At 50.1% G+C, this 16,937-nt stretch overlaps 4 protein-coding genes across 4 annotated transcripts; 3 read left to right on the top strand and 1 right to left on the bottom strand.

The window, feature by feature from the left end:
* Nucleotides 1-5,529: 5,529 nt before the first annotated feature.
* Nucleotides 5,530-7,403, top strand: BO87DRAFT_311370 (OTU family ubiquitin thioesterase; the record flags this gene model as incomplete). The annotated part of the gene is made up of 7 exons (XM_025619536.1): nt 5,530-5,778; nt 5,834-5,920; nt 5,995-6,058; nt 6,108-6,373; nt 6,469-6,740; nt 6,811-7,251; nt 7,322-7,403. 7 exons carry the CDS (start codon nt 5,530-5,532, stop codon nt 7,401-7,403), a joined length of 1,461 nt encoding a protein of 486 aa, XP_025478498.1.
* Nucleotides 7,404-8,942: 1,539 nt separating this feature from the next.
* Nucleotides 8,943-11,647, top strand: BO87DRAFT_439132 (sugar porter family MFS transporter; the record flags this gene model as incomplete). Its single annotated transcript, XM_025627918.1, has 11 exons — nt 8,943-9,020; nt 9,082-9,226; nt 9,290-9,558; nt 9,623-9,668; nt 9,721-10,166; nt 10,256-10,346; nt 10,398-10,453; nt 10,515-10,764; nt 10,819-10,915; nt 10,999-11,125; nt 11,185-11,647. 11 exons carry the CDS (start codon nt 8,943-8,945, stop codon nt 11,341-11,343), a joined length of 1,764 nt encoding a protein of 587 aa, XP_025478497.1. The 3' UTR covers nt 11,344-11,647.
* BO87DRAFT_311477 (putative C6 transcription factor (Gal4)) lies at nt 11,554-13,935 on the bottom strand (the record flags this gene model as incomplete). Its single annotated transcript, XM_025619543.1, has 7 exons — nt 11,554-11,926; nt 11,976-12,451; nt 12,516-13,207; nt 13,266-13,582; nt 13,670-13,764; nt 13,815-13,844; nt 13,903-13,935. The coding sequence occupies 7 exons, from the start codon at nt 13,933-13,935 to the stop codon at nt 11,554-11,556; spliced, it is 2,016 nt and encodes a 671-aa protein (XP_025478496.1).
* A 1,313-nt stretch (nt 13,936-15,248) lies between these two features.
* Nucleotides 15,249-16,929, top strand: BO87DRAFT_90312 (uncharacterized protein). Its single transcript, XM_025629665.1, has 3 exons — nt 15,249-15,664; nt 15,820-16,320; nt 16,399-16,929. Exons 1-3 carry the CDS (start codon nt 15,401-15,403, stop codon nt 16,723-16,725), a joined length of 1,092 nt encoding a protein of 363 aa, XP_025478495.1. The 5' UTR covers nt 15,249-15,400; the 3' UTR covers nt 16,726-16,929.
* Nucleotides 16,930-16,937: the final 8 nt, after the last annotated feature.

Below are 16,937 nucleotides of genomic sequence, written 5' to 3'. Positions count from 1 at the left end.
ATCATCTTGCATGAATGGCGGGAGGGGAGGGAAAAAAAAAAAAAAAAAAAAAAAAAAAAAGCAAGAGAATGAAACAAAGAAAGGTGAGATTCAGGTACTCTGTGCTCCGTGATGTGTCAAGTGCCGTGACAAAGTACGTACAGCGGACGAGGCAACCAGGCTTTGCGGAGTTGGTGGGCTACAAGGGACCCCATACTTACTTACTGTAGTGACTCTAACTATCGGCAGTGAGGCACCTGACAAAGCACCACCCACCACCCACCACCTCATAGCTAGTGGCATATGTACCATGTACCATGTATCCCCGGCCAGGGAGCGCGCACAGAGACCGACCTTTGTTAGAGGGAGGGGGGGAAGGAAGGCGGAATAAGCAAGCGATCAGGGATCCTGAGAGCGGACGGACGATGGATGGATTTCGGAGCGGCTTCCGAGGTAGCATATGCAAGCCCCCTCTTAGTTGGATCGAGAATCTTCCTGGAGCCAGAGTCATTGGTAGCCTGCCATCTCGGGCCATTTGATGCGGTTTTGGCAACCTTCTCCCCATGCGGTAGGAGACGCGGTTGATTACGATCCTTGTCCATGGCTATGGTCACAATCCGGAGGGCTGACTGGATGGCTAGTCACACCGACAGGATGGCACCAGAGGTCTTACCATCTTACGGTGGTCTGATCCCCTTGTCAGATACCAGTGCAATCAACGTTGATGCTCGCCCGTTGCTTCTTGCGGTCCCGGTGTGGTGGTTGGAGGCCTTACTGTACAAAATCCGTGCGGCGGTCAACTGTGATGGGATTGGGGAGGATGGGATGGAATTTGACCGTGTGATTGATTGATTGTCCGGGGGGTTTTGAGAGAGAGTGAGAGGTCAGTGGTTTAGTAGATAGTTTAGTATGCTCATCGGTACAGACCGACAGACACGTTGTGGTCGGAAGTAAGCAGCGATACGTGAAGGAGAAATAAGACTTTGTCAACACCACCATCACCACCATCATCACCACCACCACCTCGATCATCATCAACATCACCAACCATCCACACTGGAGAGATATGTCTCAAGAAGGGGCCGTGGAAGTTTAGTGCTTAGAAAGCAACGAGACAGCGAAGCCACGGAGAAAAAGGCAGAGAGTTAGACCGGGAGAATGAGGGAAATGAGGGAGAAAACAGCAGAGCGTGCGCGCACTGGGAGTAGTGAGGCACCGGCGGAATCCCGTGTCTTGTCGCAGCTTCCGACTCCGCACTTGGAGCTTCTGCATGCAAGACGGCTGGTAGCAGTGCGCGGAAGGACGATAAATTAAATTGAAATAAACTCGACAAGCTATCTACCCGGGAATGACTTGTCCCTTTTACACCGTCCAGCGGTGTTGGATCGAGCAGGGCGCGTGCGTGGAGACAAGGGCAGGTTCGTCGGCCGTAAATGCAGCTGCAAGCGCTAAGACAGACTGGTGTTGAGACCGGCTCCCACTCGCCCGAGTTAGCTCTGGGATAGTCGACTAGGCAGGAGTCAATCTCGGATTCCAAGCAACCACAATGGTTTTGCTCTAATCAGATTACTAGTCGTTCTGCTAGACCGGCGCTGCTGCAGCTACTCCGCCAGTCAAGCGGATTTGTCGGCTATCCTGCCAGGACATGTGGCCGTTCTCGAGTGCATGGAGGATCAAGAGGCGCAGGTAGCTAGGGGTCATCGGTTGTATCGAGATCGGGCGTTCGTTTCTGCTCCCCCCAGCGGCAGATGAGTAAGTTGTGTGGGAAGAGCGTGTATTAAGTATGAGTATGAGTGGATGTGTGGCCGATGGTTGGCCTCTGGCTGTTCTCTGGCATGTTACAATGGTTGTCTCACGCCTTCACTTATTTAGTTTAGTTATTTTTCGTCGTTGTCTTTTCCTTATTCAGCATCATCATCATCATCATCATCTATCATCAATCGCTCATCGGCAATATGCTAGGAGGGAGAATACGACACCCCTCAAAGTTATGTGTTTTGTCTTTTTTTACATCTCGTTTTGATTGTTAAACCCCCATTTCCGACCCTACAAGGACTGCGATCTGAGCACCCGGACTGATCCCGTGGGTTGGAACCCTCACAGCCAATCAGAGTTTGTTCACCACCTTGCCTCGTGATGGTATCTACGGCATCATAAATTCGTGAAGTAGTAAGTAGTAAGGGGATATACTCCCTATGTACTCCATATGTAGACGTTCCTTTTTGTGACTATTAAACAGCTTGGCTTATCAATCAGGATGCCCTAGCTGTCCCTGTTCACCCTTTCCCTTCCATGGGTGAATCTCGCCCTGATTTTACCTTAGATTATCCTTTTTTTTTTTTTTTTTTTGTTTTTTTTCTATTTTTACGCCGATGAGGATCATCCCGTAGTATGTCCGGAGTAGATGAGAACCAGCGTGAGGTGGGTTAAGCAGGACTTCTTCAGCCAGCTGGATGGACAGACAGAATGACGGGTGGGTGGATGGATCCAATCCCATCCCGTCGAACATGAATCAGGAGCAAGTAAGTACCACCTCCGACTGTTGCACTGGATGGGGATGACCGCCAGACGATGATCATCCCCATTGGGTCCCGGTCCAACCGGCTCTTCCGCTGCACTTTTTCAACTTGTGCTGCTGTAAGTCAAGCGATGGTGAGGTTTTGTTTTACCCTACCGAAGAGGGGGCGGCAGTTATACCCACCACACAAATAGTAGATGAGAAGTAGCAAATTATAATCATTATAATTCTTCTTATTTCCTCTCATTCCTTCTTAGGTGTTGTCGTCGAATGATGTTGTGATTGTTTCTGTTTCTGAGTGAGAGATCGTTATTGGCGGTTCGCTGGCATTGTATTATTCCATGTGTCTAGTTGTGCCTAGTTTGGTTTTCACTAGTACAAAAGGGAGTTGGAAAAAAGTAGTCAGTCAATCCTCGTTTGTAGACGTTGATGTTTCCTGCATGGACCAGTTTTTAAGCAGAAAAACAAAACACAACGATACCGCCCTGAAGTTACAAAGCAAGCCCAGCCGATCATTGATATCCAAACGCTGTGAGGATGATTGACCAGCCATGTCTTGCATCGTTTGGTGGTTCGGTTGCTGCTGGCCTGAATTATCAACCATTCGAAACGTCATGGTTTAGTATTTCTTCCGGCAGTTTTGTCCACCCGTGCATTCCAGGATTCCAATTCCATCCACCGGTCCCGGAGGCTTCGTTCAACACTATTACAATAGTTTCGTCGCCTGCCTTGTTCTAGGGGTAGATAGTAAAATGATGTGGTGATGGGTGGAAGTGATTGTGCATGAGTGCGTAAAATAGTGATTGAGAAAAAGAAAAGAAAAATAATCTATTTATTTTTGTATGAGTGAAAAAAATTAAAAAGGGAATAAAATGACCCTGGTTGATTGAGACCGACTTGAATAATTTTGGACTATCCATGCTGGTGGAAACACACACTTTTCAAGCAAAGCACGCATCCATCCGCTAGCGAGTCGTGACAAGCAGACCGACTTGACCGAACTTGTATTTGGACTGTATGTATGTATGAACGACCCCGTCGGAAACCCCGCGCCCGGCCTCCTTGTTGAAGGTCAGTCAGTCAGTCAGTCAGTCAGCCTTTCTTTTCCTCGAATTATTATTATTACTATTTTTTATTTTCTTTCTTTTCTCTCTCTGTCTCTCCATTCTCCACGAACGCATCCATCCTTCCATTGCTGGCTGCTTACTTTTCTTCCTTATTAAACCCTGGGTCACCTCGGGGTTTTAAAAATATTCGGGATATGGCATTGATTTGACTCGTCTTGTCTTGACACTCTATTTACTTGCCTTTTCCCTCCACCCCCTTCATCAATATCTATCTATCTTATTATCCGTCTACTTATCTACCACGGAGTACTCTTACATTACTTACTACCACCACTATTAGGTTCTTCCACATCCCTGCTCGGTCTACCAGTCTTTTTTCTCTTCCTCCTACCTTAAATCTGTTCATCCCATCATCCATCATCCATCATCCTGTCTTCCACTTTCCCGTCAAGTGATTAGCCGGTCGCCCTGACCATCCAGAATCCATCGTTCAGCCTTTTCCTCCTCTTTACCCTCCCCCTCCCACACTTTACAGTTTCCCGCCCACACTTTGGCCCGCCCACTTTCCTCACCCTTTTGCCCCTCAAAACAAAAAACCACTTCTATCTTACTGGATCTCCCGCCATTCCGAAGAGCGACGGACTGTCTATCATCATTACCGCTTTGGGGCATAGTATAACACCCAACGATTTCCATCGGCCACTTTCACCGACGCATCCCAAGCATTGATGCCACGGCACATGTGACACCCCTGGGACGTATGCACTTCAGCCGTAGAGAGAGAGAGAGAGAGAGAGAGAGAGAGAGAGAGCTTTGTTGCAGATTTCCAGTAGGTCCAACCACGCTTTTCCTTTCAATGGGCTTTGACATCACCTTGCCGGTTTGTGTTATCTTACCTTCGCATCCCGGTTCTCTCTGTACTATTCTCTCCCCCATTCCTTCGCTTTTGCCCTTTCTTCCCACCCAACACTTTCTCCCCTCTTTATCCCTTTATTTCTCGTTCTTGCGGCTTTCTCTGCATTCATCATTACTGTCTTGGCTCTCCCCGACCATCAAATATCCACCCCGATCTTTAATCCCAGTGGCGTTCCGGGTACCTTGCAATTCTTCCAAGGGCACCCAATCGACGATGGAGTAGCATCCGTTACATCTCCCAGTGCATCAGATGCAAGGCGTGTGAGTGCTGGCATGTCAACCGTGTGGGAATCCTTTTCCACCCCATTCTGTCTGGCGTTCGCCGGCCTGGAAGTCTTTTTGTAAAGGAGGGTTGATTGAGTGCAGAGGCCGTGGCCTTGCGCGCCACTCAGCATCGCCAGATGCTCTTTCATCTCTGGCTCTCGCATCCCTCGAGCCAAGTGCATGATTGCGTACTCTATGTCTCTGCCTGCTCAGCTGCCTCTGACCTCCCCTTTCCCCGGCTATGTCAGCCCCTCCCTTTTCTCATCTTGATCCTCTATTCCTCCATCCTGTTTTTGGTACCTCGGTCCCGCGAGTCTTGATCTTTCTTGCCTTTCCAATGCCAGCGTCGGATCCCGTGGACGTGATTCTGCGGCTGGCAACCGGCTTTGGTTCATCACTTCTGCTAGCACCTTCCCACATCCTTGGTAGATCAGTTGCTTCTCTCTTCACCATTGGCTGAGTCTGTTCATCTCTTCACGGATGAAATCCCGGGAAACAGCCCTCTTGCATCTTCTGCACGGCTACCGGCTTGACGAGATATGCTAAGGACGTCACATAGTAGGTCGGTTACATCAGTGAATAGACCCAGCCGGCTGGTCATCACTGTGTCACACAAGAACTTTGTTTCAAACGATGCTCATTTGTCTCGTGTGTATTACGTTCTTTCATCATGTTCTTCGCTAAGTGAATAAAGGTCCTGTCTCCCTGCTAAGGAAAGGCTTCTGGCGACTTCTCCATCCCTAAGAGATTGCTCCTGAAGCCGTATATCCAACGTCTTTCTATGCGATGTCCCTGTCGGATCTTCCCTGGAACCATTTCGACCCTATCAACCACTTTCCCACTGGACAGGATTCAACTTCCGGCTTCTATCCCCAACACCCTCATTCATCCGCATTCTTCGATCACGGATACTCGCAACTTTCAAACGTCCTTTATCATCCAGGCAACAACTTTTTCTTCAACATGAATACCCTTTCGACCGCCGAAATGGAGAGGTTCCAGAAACTCTCCAATGAGTTTCAACCCGACGTTCAGGTAAGGGACTTGATGATCCATGTCCAGACTATCCGGCTCACACGTGCACTTGAAGGGCCCTCCGGTGTCTACGAAACAGTCCAGTAGCGTCATTGCTATGGAGTATGCAAATGCGGATCCGACATTTGCCACCAAGACCAATGTACGCTCCTTCACTTGTCACTCCTTCAACCCCCCGGAAGTGGGAGCCGAAGCGACTCACAGTGGTTCCAACAGGCTCTTGCTATAACGCACCCTCTGACACGAACCATGAAAGGAGACGGAAATTGTGGTTGGAGAGGTAATCACTCCCGTATCATTGGCGATGGAGGTTTGCTTACACTGTGTAGCCGTTGCATTTGGATACTTTGAAAACTTGCTCAACCTTCAGAATCCCATGCAGGTACACCATGAATTGGTGCGGATAAAGGCGATGAACGCACTCCTCGACCAAACGGGTCAAGAAGAACACCTATACGAGATTTTCGTGGACGCAACAGAGGAGGTGTTCAACCAGATAAGCACTGCCATCCAAAACGGCATCCGGGATGAGACTTTCCTCGTCAATGCATTCAACGAAGAGTACAATTCAAATGCTATCATCACTCATTTCAGGGTCAGTGATCCTTGCAGCGCTGCTATATTCTTCCCGCATATCGACCGGGAATCTGGGGTTTTGCGACTGACATGTTAATACGCAATGTACTACAGCTGCTAACAAGCGCCTGGATGAAACTTCACCCGTCTCGATACGAAGCCTTCCTCTCCATGCCCCTCGAGCAATATTGCGCGACACGAATAGACGTGGTCAGAACGGAAATCGACGAGATCGGCCTCCAAGCCTTGGTGGATGGGGTAATCGAGGGGTCCGGATTCGCCGTGGAGATCATGTATCTCGACCGCAGCGAAGGTGAAGCGGTCACTCCTCATCTCCTGACCCCGCCGCGGGCTACTGGCGGGACTATCTGCCTACTTTACCGCCCGTGAGTCTCATTTGCGATGCGCAGACTCGTAATCAAATGAGCGCCATGGATCACGCTAACATAGCCGTAGGGGCCACTATGACCTTCTCTACCCAGCCGAACCTACTGTGAATATGGAACCCGTGGTTAATTACCAATACGCAATGACTTCTGACTATGCCCCCTGGGATCAAGGTGCCCTCGCGTTCGATGTGAACTCCAGTTTGATGACCATTCCCAATCTGATGATGGACCCTTCTTTTGGCATGGCACCCTCTCCGATGCCGGCGGCTCCTCCCAGTCCGTACCGGGTATCTCCCCCTCAGGAAGTGTACCAGCCGCCCCCCATGCATGCATCACCTCCCATGTCTATCGCATCACCCCCGCCAGTGCCACCGAGGATGTCGGCACCACCACCGCCCATGAGCTCCCTGCCGCCCCGGTCGTCTGACGGGCCGCAAATCCGGTTGAACCCACTAGTGATGAAACCCAACCTCAGCCACTCCCTTCCAGTCACCACGCCGTTCAAGAAGTGAGTATCTCCGTCTCACCGCTTATGACGCCCTTCTGCACTTGCCGGTGCCACATTCTAACCCTTGCAGTAGTTCACCATACAATCAAGCCCATTTCCAGAACCAGGATTTCGAACCCATCCACTGGGAGCCCAGCGATTCCCGCAAATGAAAGGTCATTGCCTTATTACTTTTCGGCCATGTGAGCAGTAGTTTGAACCGGAATTTCCCCACGATCTTTAGCGCCTGAATAATTTGTGTTACGCTCTTTCCCTCGAATATGCAAGTCTGGTTTCCAGCAGGGTGAACGGAGGCTATTGTCCTAGTGCTTGGCTTGGCGAAGAAGCGTATTGTTATCAGTATGGCATTGGCAAGGTTGTGGCTTATTTGCTTCGTATTCCTAATTGCTCCAACAGCCTCTCTGTTCCTTTTTAGCGTCTATGCTGTGCGTCGCATTCGGTGGGCGTGGGTTATCTTCAGCTCTAGGTGCAAATTGTGAGACTTGGGATAAGATCACTCATTTTCCCTTTTTAAATCCGACTGCTGGATGGCGTGCATCAATGCCGTTGGCAAACGAAGCATGGCATAACCGAGCTGCAAAGTCACGCAGTCAGAAAGTTGCTTAAGCGGGTTCGCAAGGCTTTCCCGCATGCCACCCGGGATTAACCAGCCCAGACCAAGACTGACAAGTCCTACATCTTGTTTGTAAACCTCCTCGGTCCTTGTCTGCAGGAATGTCTTGCATGGTGGCTGCTTGGAAGCCTATCAAATGCGTGGCCGATAAGCATCCCACATGCGACTGTTGCATCATATACCCGGCGTGCATGCGGTGACGAACCCCCTCATTTCATGTTATTTGAGATACAACTGCCACCACAGCAGACTGTACCACCTCTTAGACAAAGTGACCGGGTCATCATTCCGCTTCACGTAGCATCGGGGAGTTATGACGCAACATGCTGTGATCTGAATGTGTGAGGGGAAGAAGGAGCGGAATGCCGTACATAATTTGTGAATTAATTAGTATCCGCATTAATATCTGGTACTGGAAGATTCTCGGTCTCGGCTGCTTACCCGGTAGATCCATAATAGATACTCTTGCGATTGTCTGTGTACCTAGATCCTAAGGCTGCACTGTGCTGCTTCAGGCAAGAACACAATTCATTTTGAAACCAGTCCATAATCATCACATGATGGCCAAGCGTCATCTGATTCTTCTCTATCGGACAGGAGTCATCATCTTCTCATCCACAACCCACACCGGCCGAACTGTTGATGTTCGGTCAACAACTCTAATCATGGCCCGATTTTTGGTTCTTCTTCCCCCCACGGTGGGGTCCACGGAGCAACTCCGCTTTCCTCTCAACCTTTCCCCGCATCCATCCATTCCGTGGTGTACACCTCTAGATGCTATTGTCATGACAGGGGCGAGTCACTACGTACCTATTGCGGAGTACTCTTCTCCGACTCCGTTGATACTCTAGTTGACACCCCTCGTGAGTTGTTTCTAAACCTCTTGCTGTCGTCCTCAGAACGTGGGATTCTGTGTCCATTGGACGGAGTACACCTCTCCGTTCTAGCTTGATGCTTCTTCGCGGGGATAGATATAAACATAGGTGAGTGGGCTATAGTTATAAGGAGACACTGTCCTCGGATATCAGTCATATGTGGATTGTGCGTCAAGAGTCTAACGCTGAAGAAGTATGCAGTTATGGCTCCTAGTACTCAGAATCCCAATGGTGGTTTCGCCCTGATATACCAAAACCCTTACCTGCTGGGCGTTGCATCGGTGAGTTTCATACAATCCTGAAGAATCAAGCAATGTTCTGACCTGATTCAAAATCTACTAGTTCTCCACATTGGGTGGACTGCTCTTTGGCTATGATCAGGGCGTGGTCTCTGGTGTGATAACCATGCAATCGTTCGGCGCTCAGTTTCCTCGAGTGTACATGGACAGCAGCTTCAAGGGGTGGTTTGTGTCGACTTTGTTGATTTGTATGTCTCATCATGCCAATCACTCCACACATATGAACGTACGGTCACTGACTGTCTCCATAGCTGCCTGGTTTGGATCCCTCATCAACGGCCCTATCGTGGACCGACTAGGCCGCAAATTATCCATCAATCTTGCTGTCGTTGTATTCGTCATCGGGTCAGCCATCCAATGCGGTGCCGTGAACATACCAATGCTTTTTGCTGGTATGCATCCTTCCTCTGACATTTCCAACGCCCTTCCCCAGACAAACAGCTCACACACCACAGGACGTGCAATCGCAGGCGTAGCCGTGGGCCAACTAACCATGGTAGTACCTCTGTATATCTCCGAGGTACATATACACCCTCACCCACACATTCAACACAACAACCACAGTACTCACCGGAACCAAACAGGTCTCCATCCCCGAAATACGCGGAGGTCTCGTCGTTCTCCAACAACGTGAGTATCTCCCAATTCTACCACACAACCACACACACACTAACCCACTCAGTCTCCGTCACCATCGGCATCCTAATAAGCTACTGGATCGACTACGGCACCAACTACATCGGCGGCACCCGCTGCGCCCCCAACATCCCCTACACAGGCGGCACCGCCACCTCCCCCTCATTCGACCCCTACACAGACATTCCCCAGGACGGCATCTGCACCGGCCAATCCGAAGCATCCTGGCGTCTCCCACTAGCCATCCAGATCATCCCAGCCCTAACCCTCGGCATAGGGATGCTCTTCTTCCCCGACTCCCCCAGATGGCTACTCATGCAAGAACGGGACGACGAGGCTCTCCAGGCATTGTCCAGACTACGTCGCCAATCAACCAGTAACCCAGACCTGACGAACGAATACCTCGAGATCAAAGCATCCATTATGCTGGAGAATAGTTTCGCTAGAGAACAGTTCCCGGATTTATCGGGGTTCAGGTTGCATGCTGCGCAGGTTCGTTCCCCTCCCCTCTTTCCCAACATACCCACAATTCAACGTTGAGCATCATTCTAACTCGTCAATGTCGATGGTGATGACAATAGTATATTTCACTCGTAACAACATGGGCACGATTCAAGCGCCTAGCAATCGGATGCTGTATTATGTTCTTTCAGCAGTTTATGGGGTGTAATGGTACGTCATTTACCTCCTGTTATAGATGGCATGTGCTAATCAATCCCAAAGCCATAATTTACTACGCCCCAACAATCTTCGCTCAGCTGGGCCTCGATGGAAATACCGTACGCTTATAAATCTTCTGTTTATCTCAAAACCAGCTGACGAACTAACACGATCAAATAGAGCTCCCTTCTCGCTACCGGCGTATACGGGATCATCAACTGCCTTAGCACCCTGCCCGCGCTTTTCCTAATCGACAAAGTCGGTCGGAGAGTGTTGCTCATGTCTGGTGCCACGGGGACCTGTATCTCACTGGTGATCGTGGGTGCGATTATCGGGGCCTATGGGTCGGATCTCATCCATCACCGATCTGCCGGGTGGGCGGGGATTGCGTTCATCTATATCTACGATATTAACTTCTCGTACTCTTTTGGTTTGTTTGTCTACTACTTTGTATGGAAAGTGGATCGTGCTAATGTGCATATAGCTCCTATCGGATGGGTCCTGCCATCGGAAATCTTCAATCTATCCATACGCTCCAAAGCTATTTCCATCACAACTTCCGCTACTTGGATGTGTAACTTGTATGTCCAGAAAGTCCTTTGTTTTTGCCATTTCTTTTTTGTATCCATGATTGTCATGACTCATTGCTGACATTTGCACCTAGTATCATCGGTCTCGTCACCCCTGATATGCTCGACTCAATCACCTGGGGTACCTATATCTTTTTCGCAGCGTTCTGCCTTCTGGCATTCGGGTTCACTTTCTTCTTCATCCCAGAGACCCGTGGAAAGGTATGTTTGGTTTGCCCTTGGTTATCCACTTGACATCACTAAGATGGCGACTTGGTTAGACTCTGGAAGATATGGATCTCATCTTTGGTGACACGGCTGCCCATGAAGAGAAACAGCGTATTGTCGGAATTGAGGCTCAACTGCGCGGCATCGATAGTCACACGGTCGACCCGGAATTCGTGAAGCCCTTCGCACAGGAGGAAGAAGACGTTGCGTGAGGGTCCATAACTTTGATAATCTCTTGCAATTTTCCGCCTTCATATCACATAGCGGGTTCCGTTTGGTGTGACAGTTCAGGAAGCGGGCCCTTCGAGGAATGAAGTTCCGGCTGTGACATCCTCTTTTGTTCTGTAGGCTCCGCTACATTCATGTATGACCCTTGACCGACTCTAGCCTCGAAATCATCTCCTCTCGGCATTGACAGATGCTCAGACAAACTCGTTTTGTGGAGGGAAGTTTACCCATTCCGAGAAGTCCATGCCAGCAAGATTCAGCTCCTGGTCCACGTCCGGAAACATGCTACCAAAGGTTGGATCGTTGAAGAGCTGATCGGAAAAGGGCATTAATATGGGTGCTGTCTGTCCCGCAGTCTTATCGTGGGCGGCACTCGTGTATGCAGGCGAACAGAGTCGATTGACAACTTCCAGACAACGAGTCGCAAGGCGGTTGTTGCTAAGAGAAGGGTGTACCAGGAGCTTCTTCGTGGATTCGATCTCCTGGAGCCAGCTAGGGGCTTCCGTACTTGTCGGGTCGGTCATAAGCAAGATGATCGGGATGACACCAGCTTGAAACAGGAAGTATCTAGGGAAAATGTCAGCGGTGTCAAGGAAGAGGGTCATGGGAGACATACAGCATGTACCATGCACCAATCCTTGTGCAGACGTGGTTGTTTACAAAATCTGCGATCGATGATATTGTCAATCGCGCATTCCGAAGACAAAGCCTCCTGCAATCTGCCTCGAGCGGATCCTCAGGTTCGGGGGCCGAGTTTGGTGTCCATCGACGCGATGCCCAACGAAGAAGAATGGGACGGTATAGAAGAATCCTCAAGTTCCAGTCGCGCCACATCAACCGATTGCGGACAAGAGCGAATGCATCCGATATCGGTGTGAGTGGTTGCTTGAAGTAATCAGGAAGGCCATTGTACCATTCTTCCATTGGTCTTTGGAGACCGAGCGTTTCCTCTGGCGTTAAACTCGGGCCTGAGATGAGACGCTGATACACACTGTTGGTAAGGAGATGAAACCTAGCCTGGGCTATTAAACCGGAATAGAGGGTTGGTTCGTTGACTTCATGGGGTAGAGCGGTAGTGAGGGGCGTAAGAGCCTGCAGAATGAATCAGACATTGTACGCCAGATTAGAGGATTATAGTCACAATGCCGAGTCTTACCTCATCGTGGATATTGAGTACATGTTTTGCGTCCATGACATCGTCTTCAGGCAAGAGAATAGGCCGGCCGAAAGTCTTGGCCGCACCGCTATCGAAGATGTATACTCCCCACCACAGGCGCCGCCTAACCTCGCGCTGGAGAAGGCTGATCTTCCAACCAGGAAATTCTTTATGGAGGCCCAAGCTCATGGCCATCCTAACCGCCAAACCGAGAAAGTTCCATCCGGTATTAGGCTTGTTCCGTTTCTGGGCATAGTTGCTCAGAAGCAGTAATGCCTGAACAAGAGTGAGGTTTCCGGTTTCAAACACAGACACCTGCTGTAAATGACCTCTCGCCTCTTGATAGAATGTAATATCCAGGTCAGAATTGTCGTCACCGATACTCCACGCCCCCAAAGCCAAGATCGTGTTCAATAGGATCTGCCATGCCTGACCATGTGGCCGCGGAACTTGCTCGTAGAACTGCGCTCGGAAAGTGCCCTCGTGGACGAAAGGGTAGCTGGTATGGTAGTTGAGGAAGAATGCATCCATGAAAGCTTGTTCGACGAGACCAGAGGGCGCGGTGCTGAGTAGTTGAGCCTTCAAAGGCACTCTTTCCATGCCATAACTTGATTTTGAGGATCTGGCAGGGATGTTCAGGTCAAAACCATGCTTCAACAACGCTCGAAGCGGCACAACGCTGGAAGATGCGCCTAATACAGACAGTTAGCACTTGCAATCCCGAGTTGCAAAGCAGTCGGACACACTGACCGAAGTAGCCAGCTCCTTCTGGCTTAATGGACAGGGCTGCCATGCCATCTGTCAGGTCGCCAACTGTAATTTTGTTCTCCGCCCAGTCAAATCCATCAGCCTGCTGCGGCAGCGCTTCCGGGGCTGGTTCGGCCCGATCCGGCTCAGCTTTTGCAGGTGTGGAATGCCGGGACGAGGACTTCGAGGAGCCAGGTTTTGGTGGACCCTCCTGATCGTGCAAAAGAGAGCGGACGGTGGCATCCAGATCGCCGCCTGGGAACAGCCTTGATAGCGCTGTTTCGAAGGCCTGTAAGCGCTCCTCTACGTAGGTCAGGTGTCTGAGCAAGGATTAGCAATTGATTGGTTCCATGAATCATGGGATTTTGACGACAGTACTGGAACCCCAAGGCAATGGAAGGACTTACTGTCGTGTTAGAGGGCTTCTGGTGACCTTAGGACTGTAATTGCATTCTTTGTTCAACTGCTTGCATTGTGCGCATGTCGGCTTCTCTTTCGAGCACTGCGATGAAGATTAGCTAAATGCCGAGTGACTGCGTAGGAGCGACTTACCTTGGACTTCCGGAGCCGACATTCATCACACTGTATGTCCACTATTAGCTTGATAGGTTGCCTCTTCCCCTTTACATAGAATACTCACAGCATAGGAGTGAGAATCACGTGTACTGGCCATATTTAACGTCGAAAGTCAATTTTGATGTACCCCAAGTCTCTTGCGCGCTGATATGTACACCAAACTGATGTCATCTGGGGAGACTTTGTTAGCCATCAACTACAGCGCTAAATCGTGATCGATGTTGATCTGCGCCGCAAGATGAAGTCGAGCGAAGTATGAAGAACATGAGTACTTTAGTAGACACATTTTTTACAGGCTGAAATATAACAACAGGAATGTTCGAGTGTCACAGATTCCTGCTTAAACGATGGATGGATACATGTACAGGAGGTCTGGGAAACAGGCACTTAAAGCGTCTCCAAGACCGGTGGGGTATGGATAAAAAGCGAGGTGCCTGAGTGTAACACGCTTGGAGCGAGGGACATGGATGGGGCGGCCAACTTACGATCGGCGCGGAAGCAGTTAAGGGCCCAACGCTTTTGGAGCCGGACGATAAGTTATCGGGTACGGCTCCAACGCTCTAAACTTATAAGTTGGCGAGAAGAGGACGAGACCTGGATGGATGCTCGACCAGCGAGTGCGACGATGATTGCTGATGGACTTTTGGCTCGTGTGGGGGAGCCAGTCAGGTGACGGGCCGAAAATTTCCTCCTGGAATTTCAGGAATCAACGGCGTCGCTTCAGGCAGGAAGGACCATTCCCCTCACGGCTCTGAGACGATAATCACAATCATACGGCATGTCTCAGCCTGAGAAGAGCATAGAGTATTCAGCAGTTCGCATAAAATGCCTCAGTGATCGGCACGGGTGACGTGAAGCTAATGTAGTGAACGGCCTGGAATCGCGAGAGCGTCCGAGATATCTCCTGATGCGGATGATTATGCCGCAATGAAATCGTATTCCATGGATTTATCGCGCAGCCTTTTGGATACTTCCACATAAGGGTCTGCCAGTTGCTTTTGGTGCCAGTAGTACTATCATCTCCTACTCAGGGAGCCATTAGCAGCATACAGAGGGCGCGTCGTTAGCATGTTAGCCTAAGAGCTACCACTTAGAATATATTTAGTTCGGGTACAGCACTGAGCTCGGGGACGTGATCAGCGTTTCATTACTGATACACGATCCAACCACTTGATCAGCTCAGACTAGGCGAAGAGGACATCCAAGATGATGAAAGACATGATGACTAGTAGATGAGAAAAGAAGTCATCCCCGAGATGAGCAGGGGGAAGACCACGATCATCTTCAACTAGTAAGTAGTAAACAGGCAGGCCCCCCATCGCACCTTCCGTATTGATCGATCCAGTGACTTGTCTTGGCACCGTCGCCGACCAATCGCAAAAATCCGTAGGAATTCCAATTTCATACAACGTCATTTACAAAAAGTGCAGACAAAAAATACAGCTATCGTTTCTACAATTTCAATCTCGAATTCGAAGTCGTCTCCATCAGCTGGGAGATATCATCAGTGCTATCCGACCGTACGATTTTGAAGACGGAGCAGTTGCGACGCTCTCAGTGCGATGCCTAGCCAACCGCCCCTCCCACCCCTCCTCACTCCCTACGTATCGTCTCTGCCGCCATCGTCCCTCACAGTCCTATCTTCAGTCCTTGGCGCAACAGGGAATTGGCTAGTCCTACGATTTCTATATGCTGCCTTGAATTCGTCTTCGACGTCAGACGCTGTTGCAGGCCTCAGCGACACCAACAATGGGAGAAAGAGGAAGGTTGTGCTCGTGAGTTTTCTGCGGGGTTGGGAATTTTGGAGGTCCGAGGCCAAAAGATTGGTATGCTTGTGAACCCTTGTCACGTCGCTCTATTTGGTCATATTTTATGGAATATTCGGGCCGTGCGAGGCTTGAATACTTCCGTTTCTCTCTAAAACCACTATAAATGCTGTCTACTTATCCAAAAAAATTGGCGACGACGCTGACCCGACTAGGGCCTCGATATTGCCCGCCTCACAGACAAACGCCAGTTCGCCTTCGTTGACGGACTATCCGAACTTTTCGCCGCCCCCTCCACTACTTCGACTCAGACACCAACAATCCAACCCTCACCGCGAGGAACAGTGCCTCCCCGCACAGTTCTTCCCTTCAGGTCGCAGCCCGGACCCATTCCCGCGCGAGGACCGCAACCCGCGCGAGGACCGCAACCCGCTGCTCGGCCAGTCGCTGCCCCTCCAAACCCGCCAACATCGAGAGAACTCGGGCCAGTCAAGCGGCTTCACCTATCAGGAAATGGAAATGCGGCTTTGGATGTGCTCGAGAAGGACATTGCGGCAGTGATCAATGACATGAAAACATCAACATCCGGAGATGAACAGGAAGAGCCCGAGGTTGTATTGGTTATCGATCAGCCAGATCTGCTGCTAGCCGCTACGGGTCCGAGCAGGGGCATAGGCGCTACAGAGATGGGAGATTGGGTGATGGGTCTACAACAGGTATGCTACAAGTCTCCACAGGCAGTACGGTATTTATATCGGGAACCATATCCGCTGACCGCGAGCTTATTTGCCTAGTACGCTCACGCAACGATTATGACGGCGTCCTCTGACTCTCCGTTGATCCACAATGCTTCCGCATCTGCGCACCAGGGAGCAACTCCGCTGGAGACTGAGCATGCCGCTTTTGCTATCGGATCGGCTCATCGGGCGCACATGGTTATGCAGCTCCGAAACCTTGAAACGGGTGCCGCAAGGGATGTCAGCGGTGTGCTCAGAGTCAGCAAAGGTGGCGCGTGGGGGCAAAATGACAGCACCGAGGCTAATAGTCATTGGGAAGAGAAGGAAGTCCTATATTTCGTTCAAAGGGACGGTGGTGTTAGCGTCTTCGGGCGAGGAGAATAGATACTAAAGTTATTGCATCATTCCATGTCATGTCCAGGCGTTCAGGCGTGCATGCGGAAAACAATAGACCGGGGTAAATAGAAATCTTGTCGCAATTGGATCGAAAAAGCACACCTGTTGTCGCAGAAACCACATCGTACGCACTCGAAGGGTAGGTTGCATTCAAGTAGACAGATCACATTGGACGAATAATCTCAAACTGCATCTGTCAC

This window comes from Aspergillus neoniger (genome assembly GCF_003184625.1).
Source record: "Aspergillus neoniger CBS 115656 unplaced genomic scaffold BO87scaffold_21, whole genome shotgun sequence".
Taxonomy (NCBI): domain Eukaryota; kingdom Fungi; phylum Ascomycota; class Eurotiomycetes; order Eurotiales; family Aspergillaceae; genus Aspergillus; species Aspergillus neoniger.
This window is presented reverse-complemented; position numbering and strand designations above follow the sequence as displayed.